The 16383-nt window shown below is 40.5% G+C and overlaps 1 protein-coding gene across 3 annotated transcripts in view; it reads right to left on the bottom strand.

The window, feature by feature from the left end:
• The window catches only part of dpp6a (dipeptidyl-peptidase 6a), a 244933-nt gene that overhangs the window by 64245 nt on the left and 164305 nt on the right, over positions 1–16383 (bottom strand). For all 3 annotated transcript variants that reach the window (XM_028568972.1, XM_028568971.1, XM_028568973.1), the window contains one exon: positions 2641–2755. In XM_028568972.1, the coding sequence (XP_028424773.1) occupies positions 2641–2755 (115 nt within the window). The remainder of the gene's footprint in view (positions 1–2640; positions 2756–16383) is intronic.

The following is a 16383-nucleotide window of genomic DNA, read 5'->3' as shown; positions in this document are numbered from 1 at the left end:
AAACTTTTTTTATATCTGAATTCCTTTATACAGCTTTATTACAAAATCGCAGGTTATTTTACAACAAAATATTTTGCCTTCTCTCCAAAGCTTGGCAAATAAAATCTGCTATAAAACTGGTTCCCTTCCTGAAGCACAACTGAAATTTGTCAGTCATCCAGCCAAAAGAAATCAACATAAAGGAAAAAAAGAAAAGAAAAAGAAAATGAACCCCATTGTCCATTTCAGATAGCTTACACAACCAACCTCCTCTGGAGTGGCATTAAACCTGCTGGTCTATCGGGCTAATGGTAATGTTCCTGAGTGCAACTGTGCACACAGGAATCTTTGTCTTTTGTTTAGATTATACTTCAAATAAAGTTCTACACTGTAGCTACTCTTTGAAAGACAATACGTTAATGATATACCCTATATTAACAGTTCCTTTTTAACTATAAAGTACATGAGAGCCATTTTGCTCCTAATATACTGAATTCACAAAGTAACCTGTTCTGAAAAATTCATGACAAATTGTTCAAATAAAATAAAATAAGGATTTCAAATACTGTATGTTCAACGTTGAATGCCACTGAAGTAGCCGTGAGAGTGATCTAACTTAGAGTTGGCTTCATGAAACAATCTCTGTGACTGCTTGCATTCAGCTGCACCAAATTATATGTGATCCACAGGTTCAGCTAGCTGTCACTCTGTCAGTCAGCCTGACATCCTTCAGTCTGAGGAATACCCAGATGCCAATTGTGAACATCTGACCTAGTTGTATTAATGTAGAGAACAGAGCAACCTCTTCGCAATATGGATCTATCAGTTAGAGCAGGCACAAGTTGTCAGAGAAAGAAAAAGGAGAGCAGAACTCTGTGTGTGTGTGTGTGTGTGTGTGTGTGTGTGTGTGTGTGTGTGTGTGTGTGTGTGTGTGTGTGTGTGTGTGTGTGTGTGTGTGTGTGTGTGTGTGTGTGTGTGTGTGTGAGAAAGAAAGAGAGAAAAGTGGTTGTCAGGAGCAGTTAGAAACAGGCAGGCCTGTCTGGCAAGGGAACATCCATCAACGAACCCTTCTAACGGAGTAGAAACAACATGCTATCTCATAACTCCTCACATGAGGTGCCCTTGTTCTCAAAATGAGTCTCCTTCATGTGTAATTATAGAAAACTACAGTAAGTTGCTCTAAATGGCTGTTGGATTTAGCATTTTAATAGGAACTACTCAGAGCCCTTAACAAGTGATACAAAACATTTGCAATGTACCTTACACTCTTGGGCTCATTTGCATTGCAAAAAATGCCCAAAGAAATGTCTGTAATTAAGCCCTGAACATCTTATTTTCTTAAAAGAAGTGAAATAAAATGCTTGTTTGAAAGATGTTTTTTATAACCAAGCTTAATGTTTCGTGATTCTGGTGCTTGATTATGGTCTTGCTTCTTGATTCTGATCCAGATGTCCTTTTCAAACAGGATTGGTTTAACTTAATGAAGTGGAGGACATAGGACTAAATCAAACCGCCTTGGTAAGATGTTTTTTGGAGTGTAACCAGCTTTGACTGATTTACAGCAGCTACTATTTCTACTATATCTGTACCTGAGAATCAAGACATGCACACTCACTCTTTTGTCATACAGGGTGGAATACATTTTAAGAGGCACAGATAGCAAATTCTGCACAGACAGGAGCATGAATAGACCCAACTACCACACAGAATAGAATGCAATACCGGTGCTTATTCGTAATTTGAACACACAGTTCAGGCAAACCACATCATTGTTGTTTCTCTTTTCTCAACAGGAAAAAAGTTGAATGATGCTCCCAATGTACAATAACTAGGGACAGTTTCTCAACTTTTAAGAAATACACTACTTGCAAAACTGCATTGTTTTGAGTTTGAATTAGTTGGTTATTATGTGTGCTAAATGTCCCAGATTACATGACCACACATTTGCTTTTTCTTTAACTTTGTACAAAGAAATATATTCGACTGTGTAGAATCCAGGGATTAATAGTTCAATCCTGAATAGGATAGCTCCAAGAAAAACTGTCTTTGCTCAGAAGCGCATAAAGCCATATCAATGCGCTTTATGAGCCTAAATATACACAGATGGCCTACTGATTAAACTTTCATGTCAATGTGCAAACAGGAAACCTGAAGGTCACTCTGAAATGAAACTCGGAAGCCTTAAAATAACTAAGGAAATTGCGGATGTCCAAAACGTGCATGTTGTGTTGTGTGTGTACAGGGGTATAGAAGCTCTAAGTAAAGGAGACAGATGGAAAATGTGTTTATGAAGAAAGCAATGCAGCGCAAGCTGACTCCAATGCGGTTTACCGACCTTCCCTAAATGTGTCCGGTACAGCAAGAAAGAGTGTCTGTGTGTAAGAAAGAGTGTCCATGTGTAAGAAAGTGTCTGTGTAAGAAAGTGTCTGTGTGTAAGATAACTAACTGTGACAGTACAGTGGGTGACACTTCATGAGAGCGTGGACCACACACACAAGGACAGAGATACAGACATACACATGCTATTGTTTGCATTGTTTGCGGTGAGATTGATTGTGAAACCTGATGTGCATGTCTGTGCATAATAATAGCCGTGTAAACAGAGCGATGTGTGTTGTATGGTGTCGTGACACCCCCCCACCCTCGTCCTGCGCCGTGTACCTGGTGTCAACAGGATGACGGAGGTGACAATCAGTGAGCAGATGACCAGAATGACAAGAAGGGCTATCGCTATTCCCTTCCAGTTCCTCTGCGGAGGGTTACTGCCCACCAGCTCCTACAGATAGACAGAGAGGAGGGGAAAAAGACATTGTCAGAAACAGTATATATAAAAAAAAAAGACTATTACTGGAGTGAATCAGAGTACGACTTATGAAGGATGAGGACACAATGAAAGAAGAAATGGAAAAGAACAATATGTGGGATGTGAGAAAGGAGCGAAAGAGAGAAATATCTGAGGAGACTTAAATAAAGGAAAAATAATCAGAGGTTGTATAAATGGCAAACTCATGAAAAAGGAACAACGGGGTGTCAGTCAAGGACGAACGTGAGTCAGGCTCAGCATCTCGGTTCTCAAGGAGACGTGCCAACAGCAGCAACAGCAGCAGGAGGAGGAGGGGGGGCAGGGGGGATTCTTAATGAGCCGAGCATCAGCGGCCATCAACCCCGAAACGAATGTGACAGGTAAAAATGGAGCCTACGACACGTTGGTGAATTGCATGCTTGACAAAAGATCAGCAACAGCGGAGAGAGTCTTTGGGGTTGGGAAAACGAGTCTGAGTTACGAGCAACCTTGAAGGGATTTTTTATTTTTCCCTCGTCTGACCAACAAATCCAGAAATAAACTTATTGCAGTTTAATATTGTTAAACGTGAAAACTGAAATTTTAAAGAATGATTATGGCACTAGACAAAGTATCACGGCAGGATTTAAAATGAAAACAATAGGGGGAAAGCAGCTTTTGGCTTTTTGTACATGCCGCAGGAGAACTTTATTTGTGCAGCAGTTGGCTCAGTTAAGCGAAAAAATGAAATAAGCACAACAATTTTTCACAAGACATTAACGTTACAATTCAAGACCAGTCAGCAGCTTTGGATGACTCTGGGTGTGCCCCAGCTTCCAGCTCAGAGCTAGATCAACTCAGCTTTTCCTTATTTTACAGCTGTTGGATAGCAAACATTTAATAGTCAAGTTGTAGTCCGGTTTTATTGTCATGATAACAATCACAAAAATGTATTTATGTACAGCCGTTTTCAAGCTACTAGTGCTTTGCAAGTGTTGTACAAAAAACAACAACTAAGAATGCCACAAAAGCTCAGGGAGACAGAATACAAAACCATCAGAGAAAAGGCTAATCTAGCTGGGGGAGTGTATATACAGTATCCTATGTTCCCCAGCTCAATATCCTCTTAATATGACACAATGAGGATACCATTCAAAGGATTTTAATGTTCTCAGCAATGTTTCTCCCTATGTCAAATGTCTAATGTATGTTTCCCTGGGTCAATATGTTTAAATCCCTCACAGCTTTTAGCCTACTGATGTTATAGGCTACTCCTCAATACGCCCTCAAATTTGTGGGCAAGACAGTTTCCTTGACTTTTGACATGTATATCACCATAGTGGCTTAACATATTTTTACCATTCCAATTGCATTTGAAACATCCACCTCCCTTCGTTCTTTTGACATTTGAACTGCAAAGATAGCCCTTACCAATCACTCACAATGTTAGTTTATATCATAGGACCCAGGGAACATAGGGATGATCTCCTACTGTAGCGAGCTAGCTTGCGCGGTATACTTTTAGCCCCTCACCAAATAAAGTTGTTATGGTGTCAGCAAACACTTGTTAGCTGCCTATAACAACTGCCTATTCACACTACCTGCTGACATGCATTAGCATTCACGAGTTGTGTTTCTGGTCATCATACGAATACCAGTCCAATATTCATTCTTTAGCTGTTTTAGCGATTTCAGTCTCCAACATGTCCTGAGGGAAATATAGCCTACATGTCTTTGGCTGCTAGATTAGCTTCAATAGTCAGTTAAGTGCTGGCAGCGTACAATTGGTTTATCAGAAGAGTTATCAACTAAAATGATAAGCCTTTTTCCAAACATAAATGCATTACATCCATTGGTAATATATAAAAACAATAGCCTATTGATTAATGTACATTTAAAAGTAATCATTATCTTAAATTCCATTCCACTAGGTATAACTGAAGAGATGCCTACCTTGAGCTAACTGTAAGCTATATGTACACATCTAGGCTATTAGATCTTGTTATATCTAGAAGTTGTAAACTTCTGTCAGCTGAAGCAAGATGGGGACGTAATTTAAGGTATAGTAAGTGATGTTAATCTCATACACTTTGTATCAAATTCAGCGAATATCTCCTCAAGGTCACTTAGCTCTCTATTTCGTGTGGCCGCTGAAAATCTGGTGGTGATACACAGCCCTGTCTGTGGAAAACAGAAAACAAACAGAAAGGAGCGCTTGAGCCACAAAACACTATTTCAGACAATCGGCAACAGGCTGCAACAGTTGATGGTAGGGGGGAGAGCAGCATGTGAATGTGCTGGCTGGCCAGTAGTTATCTGTCCGTGAATCTGGGGAGCGGAGCTCCTGAAGGGGGGAGATTGTATTTGTTTGGCTGTTGAGTTCAAATATCAACAATCTTTGCGCTGCATCGCTAATTGCACCTTTAAGGTGCTAAAGCAAATAAAGCACCCAGAGAAAATGGCTCAATGTGTGACTTTCTAAGACAAAGCGTCCCTGAAAGTTTCCACCTTTGCCCTGCTTGGTCTGGCTTGCACACAGATGAACCAGCGCCAAAACCACGACCAAGGGGGACTCTGCAGAAAGAGCCCAAACTATTAGTGGAGGATTAAGAAGTTCTTAATTAGTTTATAGAGGATAAAAAGAGCAAAGCAGAGCATGTGCTGTGGGGAACTGTGGCTGGATCCTTAATGAATACACGCTAAGGCTTTAATGAAGCTGAATGGCTGAGCTATGAAGCAAACCTTTTAGTGACCTCGTTCCCACCTTAATTGAAAGGAGCCCGAGACATCATTACTGCAGATAAGAGCTATCGGGGCTATTTACCAGACTGCCCATTACACACATTCATTACAACAGTTAGTTAGCTGTATGGCCATAATGAGGAGCAGTGGCAGCTAGACACAACACAAGAGACACAAGAAAAAGCTGAACATGTTGCTATATAAGTAATATGCTTATTCAGCTACTGAGTTAAGGAGTGCAGATGACGAGTAATATGCTCTCATTATGAGAGAATAAATAAGTTTATGAAACAGATGGGAGAGTGTAAACACGATAGAGTTGTTACAAAAGTAATTTTACTGCTGTAAGTTCCCATCTGAAACGTTTTCTATTAATTACATCCTCAATGTTCTTCAGCATAGAAGAACAGCAGTTTGCTGGGATCATTTAAGTACTATTTATGTTATCAGCTTTAATTATATCAACTTTAAATAGAAAAAACACAATTTATTTAAAACAGTCTCAATATATTGTGACACCCATGAGCCTGTCCTGCTCCAGACAAATAGCCAGATAGAAGTTACAATTTAGAATATTTTGCTGTTGTAAATGGGAATAAAAAAACCTTTTCATAGTTGTTGAATTTAACCAAAAATGAATATGATGTCTGGTTTCTACAAAGCTGTAATGCTGGGAATACTACAGAATTTTAAGTTCAGTGATTGGGTGTTTCTTAATAGAAATACATCTTGGGAGTTCATAACTGTGTTAATGTACACAGACTTGTGCCTTAAACTTTTTTTTTACAATACAAAAACATATTTTTCTATCACAGTTACCTTCCATTTTGTACCCATGATTCAACAAGAATTTCATGACTATTCAAACCTTGGATTTACTCCATCTCTTGTAGACAGATACTGACTGAAACCAATCACAAATTATTCAGAGAACCATCAACTCTTGTAAAATAAAAAAATAGGTCCAGCCCAGGTTGAATGACAACAAAAGATGCTTTAACCTCTTGCACATTAAAACTCAACAAAAAGTCAACTTTCTTTATGGGTCCAAATTCGAACTGAGGAACAGCCAAGTCTTTAATGTGACAACAGTGACCACAGCCAATTATAGCAAAATGATTAGATCTATAAAGATAAACTACATACATGCCCAGTCATGAGTTAAGTTGTCGAGCAGGGATCATTTCAGAGATCAACTGATAAAAAACACTGTTGTAAGTGATGAGCCGACAGTCTACGATGTGATTTATTTTCTCCAATTCTGTGCTGAGCCATCTATCTGGAACAATCTTTATGTTTTTCTGCAGAAGTGAAAACCCTACTGGAGATTTACGAGAGACTTGCATGGAGCCCACTGCTGATTGTTGTGGTTGATACAGTATGTAACTGAGTGGGATTTACAGTATGGGAAATGGTGAAACAATTTCAGAAAAACTGCTCTATAGAGAGCAACAATTCACATGCAATAATGGGATATATAGTGAGTGCGACAATGTGTGTAATGCACAATAAAAAAGCCAAAGAAATCCTCATGCAATCCTGAGCTGAATGACTAATGACTAATATGTGTTCTATGCACTGATAATACAGTTGAAAGCTGGGCATGATTCCATCACAGCATCTTCATTTCAACAAACGTTTCTGTGTGTGTATGAAGGCATATTTGGAGATTCAGACAGAAGGGCAAGCTGGACTTCAGCCTGATGCATTATGTGTAGAAAAAGTGATTTGGTCAATGTAAAGTGTTCATTTAAATGTCCACGCTATTTTATTCCACAAATATACAGTATATTCAAGACTCAATGCAGCTGCTCAATTAAGCATCAAATCTCACAGTGTTTTCATAGTCAAACATTTCCAAGTGAAGATTGAAAATTAAATTCACTTAACCTTCTTAATCTTAAAAAAAAAAAAAAAAACTAGTAACCCTTCTACATTGGAAGACAGTCTGCACTCTCAGATTTACCACTGTCTAGTAGAAGTGAGAAGAATGTTTAGGGGACTGTCCAATGGCAGTAAATGTTCAGCTCTACTACTGTATAACAAGCAAACAAACAAAACACACACACACACACACACACACACACACACACACACACACACACACACACACACACACACACACACAGAGTACAGATGCTGCAAGTCTGCAAATTGCTTTTTTTTTATTTTCTCTCACATTCTACAACAGTAAACTCCGGCATGCTGAAAAATCTATTGCACTCTTACTATGACTATAAAGAGTCAATGTCAAACAGCATTTCCATATAGATCAGGATGTCTGTTGGAATATATTAATATCGTAGACGTAGACTATCCACACAAAAAAAAAATACAAATCCTTCCTCTCTGAGAGCGAATGAGCAGCATTCTTGTGAGGATCCATACTTTGAGTTGAAGCATACTAATAATTAGACAGCAAAAGATTAGGCAGACAGAAACCTTCCCAGGAAATATTTCTGGACTTGGAGGACATAATCACATATTCAGTCTGTGTAAGGGTGCAGGCACAGGCTGAAAACCTTGCCTAACCTTCCTGATCATGCCCCCTCTGATCTGTAATTATAATAATGATTGGCCTAATTAGCAAGACCTTATGTGCTGAAGTAATGACGGTGTGATTACAACTGACTATTGCAGAGGAGAGATGAGGTATAAAATGAGCAGTGAGGAGACAGACTTCAGAGCTTGCAGGAACAGTAAATAAATAACATGTTGGGAGACTGCAGGAAGATTCACTGACAGGAAAGCTTGAGGCGTGACCAAAACATGACAGACAGAGAAAAAAAGTATGGGACACTGTAGATGGATTGAGGTCCAAACTCAAGATCCTGGTGTTTTCTTGTCCTCAGCAGCTGTCAGGTTGAAATCTGCAGAGCATGCACAGGAATCATCAGTGTTGATGCCTCCCCGAGATTGAGAAATACAACACTGTGTGCCAAAGTCTCTTAAAGTCAAAGTCCTTGAAAGTTAGTGCAGCACTTTAAGAGTTTCGAGCACACAGAGATATTTCAGCTTTTTCTTTTCTTTTCCGTTGGTTGGGCCAAAGAAAAGGCTTGAAGTGTTGGGTGCTACCTGGTTCAGAGGCAACAGATATAGTGCATATATGGAGTCCTGATACTGTTAAACCACTTATCTAATATGAGGATTTCTATCCCCGTGAGATTTGTAAACACTCGTCCTCCAGACTATTACTGCAACATGAAAGCCATTCAGCAGCTTCAGCTTATTCAAAATGCGGCAGCCCACATCTTGACTAACAAGAGCATACAGTAGGTGCTTTCTATAATATAGAAATTATCTCTCTCGTACTTTGCTTGCTGCATTATCTTTGACTAATGTTCGGTATAATATAAATTAAAAATACATCTTAAATAATATTGATTTTTACCCGAGAACATATGTAGATACAGTATGATGGAAGGGCTTCAGCCCTGAGGACTGTGCTGCATAACCCCAACAACCTCCACTAATATGGCAGGGCAGCCTGGATGTAGCCTACAAAGCACTCGCTGCACCACTCACTGCTGCTCATTAAGTTTATTGCTATGAGGGCACTTTAATAACTGAAGGCCACTCAGCTGACCATATCAACTTTTTTGTCAACTCTATTTTCTCATCTGCACTATCATTGTCAGAGGACAATCCTCAGTATAAATGACAGTTGGCTATAGCTCCAAAAAAGTTAATCATATCATTGATTCTCCAACATCTCCCCTGCCTGTTCATTATAGAATTGACTTTAAGATCCTGATAAAACTCTGGCCCCAGATTATATATATCTGGCATGCTTTCAGTGTATCAACCTGGATACTTTTTTGGGGTCAAAAGACTGCCATATACACTATGGCAAAAAAGCATTTAAAGCATGGGGTTTGCATCAACACTATCTTTCTTTAGGAATAAAGAAAAGACATGTCTTGCTAAGTTACAACTTGTCTGTGTGTTGCCTGTCTGTCTCAATGCTTTAACCGTTTTGTTTGTATTGTCCTGCCACTCTGTAAAGAAATTTGGATTTCTTCTGTATTAAACTGTGAGCCACAAATACAATTGTACTAAATCTATTGATAGGATGGCAAAAAAAGAAAAAGGAAACTTAAGTCAAGTTTGAGGTTTCTTGAAATGACTAGGTACAAGCCATGAGAAAGGCTGTATAGCGTGAGTAACTGCTCCATTTGTGCTGCCTTTATGGGACGCTAAACTAGAAATGAAGGCTTGGCCCATCTTCCCTTACCGCTTTAATAGCTCATACTAAAAGATCTTGAGCGAGCATAGACTACATGTGCTCTCCCTGAGGATGAAATGATAATGCCTTTGGGCTCCAGCATAAGTGATGGTATAGGTCATTAATTCTGATTCTCAATGAATACACTAAAGCTACAGCATGCAGGGTGTCTGCTATCTAAGAGCCTGTGGGTAATTGCATGTGTGCATATTTTCTGTGCATATTTCCATCCGTTTTTATTATTCCATACAGAATAGTGTTACCAAAAATACCACCTTGACATTAGGCCCGCATTAAAATGCACTGATGGCACAATACTAGTGGAGATGTACTGTAGGGGAAGTAGCTATACGGGACTTATAGAAAGCCTGAAAACATCATGGACACACAGAGAGGGAATGTCAACAGACTGCAGCAAAGAACGGCGTTTTTTTTTACTGCTATAATCAAACCGCAACAGAATGTAATAATTCAGTCAGCTTTTAACTCATGCACTTATCCAGAGGGACCTAAACAAGCAGCCGGTGGTGTGCACACTGACACTTTGACAGACACAAGATGGCACATGATGTTAACAGAAAAAAGATGGCATCTAAGTGGATCAAATCTGTAACCTTGCGTCGGGCACAGACTCGCCCATTGACGGATGCAAATCATAAAACAATTAGCGTGATGTCTCTCAGCATGACAGCTGTGATGTCTTCTGATACAACGAGTAGCAACAGACGTTGATGAGAGCATCCGCTGACATGAGGGTCGACAGGAACATTCAAAATTAATTAAGTTATTCTAGACGGTTTGTGGTTTCAAGAAAATTGCATCGGCAAATATCTGGCAGAACTCTGGCGTGAAAAACTGACACACACACACACACCAAGAAACCGAACTGAAACATTACAGTAATAAAATAATGAAATCAACAATAACACATTCAATAAGGAACAAAGCATATCTCAACAAGGAGTTAAAATGGGTATAAAATAAGATGCAGTTGTTGCAGTTAAAGTGAGTAAGGTAGTTTGAAAAGAATGGTTTTGAAAGCAGTTGTAAATTGTTTTATAGAGTCAAGCATGCGAATGTGAGGGGGAAGTGAGTTCCAAAGTTCAGGTGCAGCATAAGAGAAGCCAGTAGACCGGCTGATGATCCCCACAGGGAGCCGGAGGGGCAGGTGAGTCTGACACTGAAGGTGTCTTTTCAGCTCATTTTTACACTGCAGAGATGTGATTCTAATCCTCAAATAGAGGCATTTCGAATCTCTTTCTTTCATCCTCCTCAAACGGACTTAATTTTCCAAAAATGTAAGTAGATTAATCTGAAATCCAAATCCTCTGCAATTGTTTAAGTGTTTTTAAGTACAGGCAGATTTTCTTTTGCCCTCTTCTCAATCAGACTTTTCATCTTTGACTAAAAGATAACAAAATCACGCCTCTCCTCTTCACAGGTCAGGGAACATCACCCATCAACGCAATGTGATAGAATCCAAACTTAAATTGGACAGTTTTTTTGTTGTTGTCATTAACATGGCGCAGCGGGACGGCTGTACATAAACAAGTAGTCTTATTTGTTACTCACGACAGGAGAGCTAATTTCCGACTGCCCAGTGTGTGTGTGTGTGTGTGTGTGTGTGTGTGTGTGCGCACACTGTTCTTGAGCTTTCTTTCCGCCTGGTTTGTTTGATTTGCGAGTGAATCTCTTCCAGTCCATTAGTGCTATGCTGGGAGGGCACCACCACCAGCTGACCTCTCTGCAGAGTTTGCACTAAATCACATCTCTGTAAAATACCATATAATACCTACTGCCAGAGGATGAATCAGTGTGTGTGTGTGTGTGTGTGTGTGTGTGTGTGTGTGTGTGTGTGTGTGTGTGTGTATGTGTGTCACAGAGCTGCTGTAACATTGTGGAAATAAACCTGGAGGAATGTTTCTCATGACATGATTTGCATATGTAATGAAAGTCTTCCTGAATCGCCAAGCCCATAACTGATAATATATGCACTTTAAATATGATTTCTGAAGCAGATATAGGCAAGATGTCCATTTGCATTCAAGCAACCATTCTATAGAGGCAATTAATCACATCTACTCTGTATTTTCCCATGTAGCTATGGAAACAGAGTGAGAATGATCAGGGTTTTTACTGGTGAGGGTCCCCTATAGCTCTTCTACGTGGGTAACATATGCGTTATGACACTCCTAAACAAGTGATGATGCACACACATGAGGGGAAAGTGTTTCCTGCTTGGCTCTCATGTATAATGCATAAAGGCACAATCTTTTTTTTTTCTTCTTCTATTTTGGCAGCCTGAACACATAAGTCTTCTTTAGGAAACAAGAACAATACAGAATAGAGCCAGAATAGAGTTTCTCCTCATTTCATCACTTTTCCTGTGGCAGTGTGTGTCTACACATCTGTCACAGGAAAAAAAAAAAAAAAAAGTATTCACAAACGTTACTGCGGCTCCACTGATTCAAAGATTTACCTTTATCTCCAGACTTCTTCTTAGCACTACAAGTACATGCCTGCTTAGAAAAGGGGGAGATCTGTTTGCACCATGCAGGTAGAAAATGATTAATTGTGTGGTCATCCTTCTAACTGTTGCATGCTACCGTTAATAAAAAATGTCTATTCAAAGGTTGTACCGGGGAAATGTTCCAGCATATCATTTGCTGAGTATTTGAAGCCATACCTTTGTGTGCAAATGTTTGATGTGGTGACCTCTTGAGTCCTAGACCTCGGACTTGAATTGAATCTGTATGGATCGTCATGGACAAACTCTTAAATAAGCTGTCTAGCTGAAGTCAATAGCATTGCCTCTTTGTGTTAAAGAAAGTGTTACATTACAGTAAATGTGTGTTAAAGTGCCCATTATATGAAAAAAAAATCACTTTTTCTGGGATTTGGGGTGTTATTTTGTGTCTCTGGTGCTTCCACATGCATACAAACTTGGAAAAAAAAAAAATCCATGCTGTTTTGAGTGAGATACGTGAATGTCTTCTGCCTCTCCGGGTGAGCGGTTTACGTCAGTAGCCGAGACGAGGTGGCTGATGTAGCATGCTAGCGCTAGCATGCTAGCTCGTTCTCAATGGCAAAACACTGCTACAACACACACAGTTCACTATAATCTACAAAAGGACTACTTACATGACCTGTTCTGCAAGTATTCCACGCAAAGTTGGAAGTGCGCCCTCGTTTAGAAGAAGTCTCCCAGCTAATCCTGCCTTGTACTAACTAGTGATGGGACAACCGACTCTTTTACGAGAGTCGGTTCAACCGGACGGTCGTTGGTTGGCCTACCGAGTTAATAGATTCGGTCACCGGTTCGCGTGCCCTCGGCGGCGGGGGGGGTGATCGCGTTTAACTTTACATATCTATCAAGATAACATTACGTGTATTTGTATGTGTTATAGGCCTAATACTTTCCCCTTGGTAATGTAGCATATGAATTTCCATGAACACAATTCTAAAATGCACGAGACATAAAGGCTTCTGCTATCGGTTGATAACTCAAACTTGGCGAGAACCTAGACACCCGTTTGATTACATGACTCATGCATTAGGCACGGTTACGGTCTTGTTCAGTAGTCTGGTGCACGGTCTCCTGGTGACAGCCTACCTATCACGTAACAAACATTTAACTTAACATAACTACTAAGATAACATGACGTGCATTTGTATGTGATATCCATCGATAATGTAATGTATTAATTTGTATGTACACAATCATCTAAGATCCACGAGAAATAAAGGCTTCTGCTATCGGTTGATAAGTCAAACTTGCCGAGAACCTAGACACCCGTTTGAATATAGACTCGTGCAGTAGCCTACCCTCGGTTACGGTCCTTACGGTCTCGTTCAGTAGCCTGGTGCGCGGTCTCCTTGTGACAGCCTAGCCTAGCTACCACGTAGCAACATTCCCTTCTCTAACATTTAACTTAACATTACCACCAATATAACATGACGTGTATTTGTATGTGATGTACTGTACTTCCCCATCGATAATGTGTGAATTGCCGTGAACACAATCCTCTAAGATGCACCAGAAACAAGGCTTGGTTAATAACTCAAACTTGCCGAGAACCAAGACACCGCTTGATTACATTAGAGTCGAGCGGGCCGGCCGGTTGCACGGTTACATTCGGTCTCGTTCGGCATAGGGTCTCTAGGCATTAGTAGCTCATTTCCTGATTGATTCTACCACCACCACTCCAGTCCAGCGGAGGCGCTAATGAGCTAGATTACAACACACACAGTAGCAGAAGAATACCAGCTACACAACAGCCAACCATTGACATATATATAATGCCAACGGCACGAATTAAGTAAAAGAAAATAACAGGAGTGAGTCGGTTCATTGACGTATGGCACTCGATTCTCCCGGCTCAGTGACACGAGTCGGGTTAATTAACCGGCTCTTCGGTCAGTTCGTCAACACTAGTACTAACTGAAGATGTAGAACCAAACCGCTATCTGATATTATCCTTACCTAGGTACTGCACATGTGCGCCTCCCAACAAAGATGGGATAGAAGTGCCATGCCTCACTCTCTAGCTAAAACAGAGACCTGAACACACAGGGTGAAAAGAGGACCTGCAGCAATGTGCAATGTGTTTTTTGAAAATTAAACCATGTAAACCTATCTCAAAATACAATTGTGAACCTGAAATGAGCATAATATGGCCACTTTAAAGTATCAACCAGGCCATTGCTTGTGCATGCTCTGCAGGTTTAATTTAACTCCTTTAGAAATCAAATCAGCTCATTAATTTATTTTTCTGTTTGGTCGGGTTCCTTTTACAAGTCACAGAATGTACACACAGTATAACCTTCTGTATGGAGTAGTGGGTAATTATTCTATCAACTTCAGTTCAGTTGTACAAAGAGTGGGCTGTCGCTGCCTCATCAGTTGAGTAGGTGCTCAAGAAACAAAGAACCAAATGTGAAAAATAACTAAGCAACACTAAATGACTTGCTGGAAGTGTGCGTTTTGTGCTTTATTCAATCAGCCGGTTTCAGCACAAAGCCTTTATTAGGGTGTTTTACAGAATGGATAAAAGCACAGCCTATATATACACAACACAAGAGTCTTTCTCAATTCCAAATCAGTTTGGACTGGACTTTAAACAGACTTTACCCTGCCATGTCCCGAGTACAAAGTCTGTGTAATGTCCGATTGAACCCATGTGTGGACAGGGCAGGTTACTGTCCGGAGAACTCACAGTGAGCGAGTGGGCGTGTTACCGGCGTTTCTATCACGCAGTTGGCGCAAATCCGGAAGAATACAAACATCTAACTGGGGATTTCCACCGAATGCAGAACTTCTGCGGACCGTCTCCGCTGCGCGTCAGCTCCGTGCTCTGCCGTCCGTCAATACCCACCAGGTCCGGATTTGTTGCGTAACGGCTGCGGCCATGACTGACAGCTGAAGTCACAAGGACCCACGAGATCTCGCAAATTCACATATGATCCCGCGATATAACAGGATGTAGTTTCTAAAAACAGAACCACAAAACCAACAACAGTTTGTTTCCATTCCGACTTCAAGCCTGTCTCCGCCCATTATGACGTTTTTAAGATGTAGTGCAGGGAAATATTATCCGCCCTGAGCACGGTGTATTTTATTTTGAAAATTAACCAGATGTTTTATTTCGTTTCTGTGCTCGACTTCCTGTCCTGCACAATCTGCAGTGTGCTGAATTGCTGTGGAGCTCTCCGGCGTCCGGCAAAAATAGAAGCTCTGCGTATCTGCTCCGGAGGGCTGCAGACCGCCACAGCTGGGACAGAGTTGGAACGCAGCCGTTCTGCAGTCAGTGGAAATACACACATTGACTTTAATGGAAACCTAATGACTCCGCCGCCGTTCCAGAGTGGATCCGCAGATGATCTGCAACCGGTGGAAATTAGCAGTAAGGGGTTAGGGGTGTGAATCTTCACTGGTGTTACGATTCAATTAAGATTATCCTGTCAACGATTGGAATCAATTCGATATCACGATGTATCGCAATGTGTCACCTCTTCAATATTATTATACAGTATATTCCTACACATGGTTTTCATCAATAAATTCAAGCAGTCAGATATATATAACTACCCTTTTTATTGTATCTGCTCTTAAATAAAAGACACTTCCTTAATGTAGTGGAGTCTGAACACAGCAGACAACACACAAAAGACAAAAACCAAAAAAGCAGCGGCCAGAAAATCCACAAGTAACAATATCAGGAAAAGAAAATCAATAATGGTCTCTCACTGCAACGATGCAGAATCCTTCAGGTCAGCATTGCAATGATTAATTTCAACACCCCTACTAAGGGTGAAAAGGAAGGGTCATTTACACGAAGACGCCAATAAAATAACTAACTGGAGAGACAACAAGATTTGGGAACTTCTGTCGGTAAAGGGCTGACGCCAAAATCGGCAGACAAATTCAAAGAACGGCAAGAGACTTGGATGAATGTGACCAAATAACGAACCGGCTACGTGACGTCATGTCCTGCCTCCTGCACGCTTTACCCAGGCGCTGCCCCTCATCGACACCAAACAGAGTATTTCCAGTAAGTCAGAATGCGTCTGACACAGACAATGTCCTGTTGTGTGCTACATGTGTGAAAGGGAAATAGAGACATGTTGTAAATGACGAGCCTGTAAAGAATGCAGC

Source organism: Perca flavescens, chromosome 22, assembly GCF_004354835.1.
Source record: "Perca flavescens isolate YP-PL-M2 chromosome 22, PFLA_1.0, whole genome shotgun sequence".
Taxonomy (NCBI): Eukaryota; Metazoa; Chordata; class Actinopteri; order Perciformes; family Percidae; genus Perca; species Perca flavescens.
This window is presented reverse-complemented; position numbering and strand designations above follow the sequence as displayed.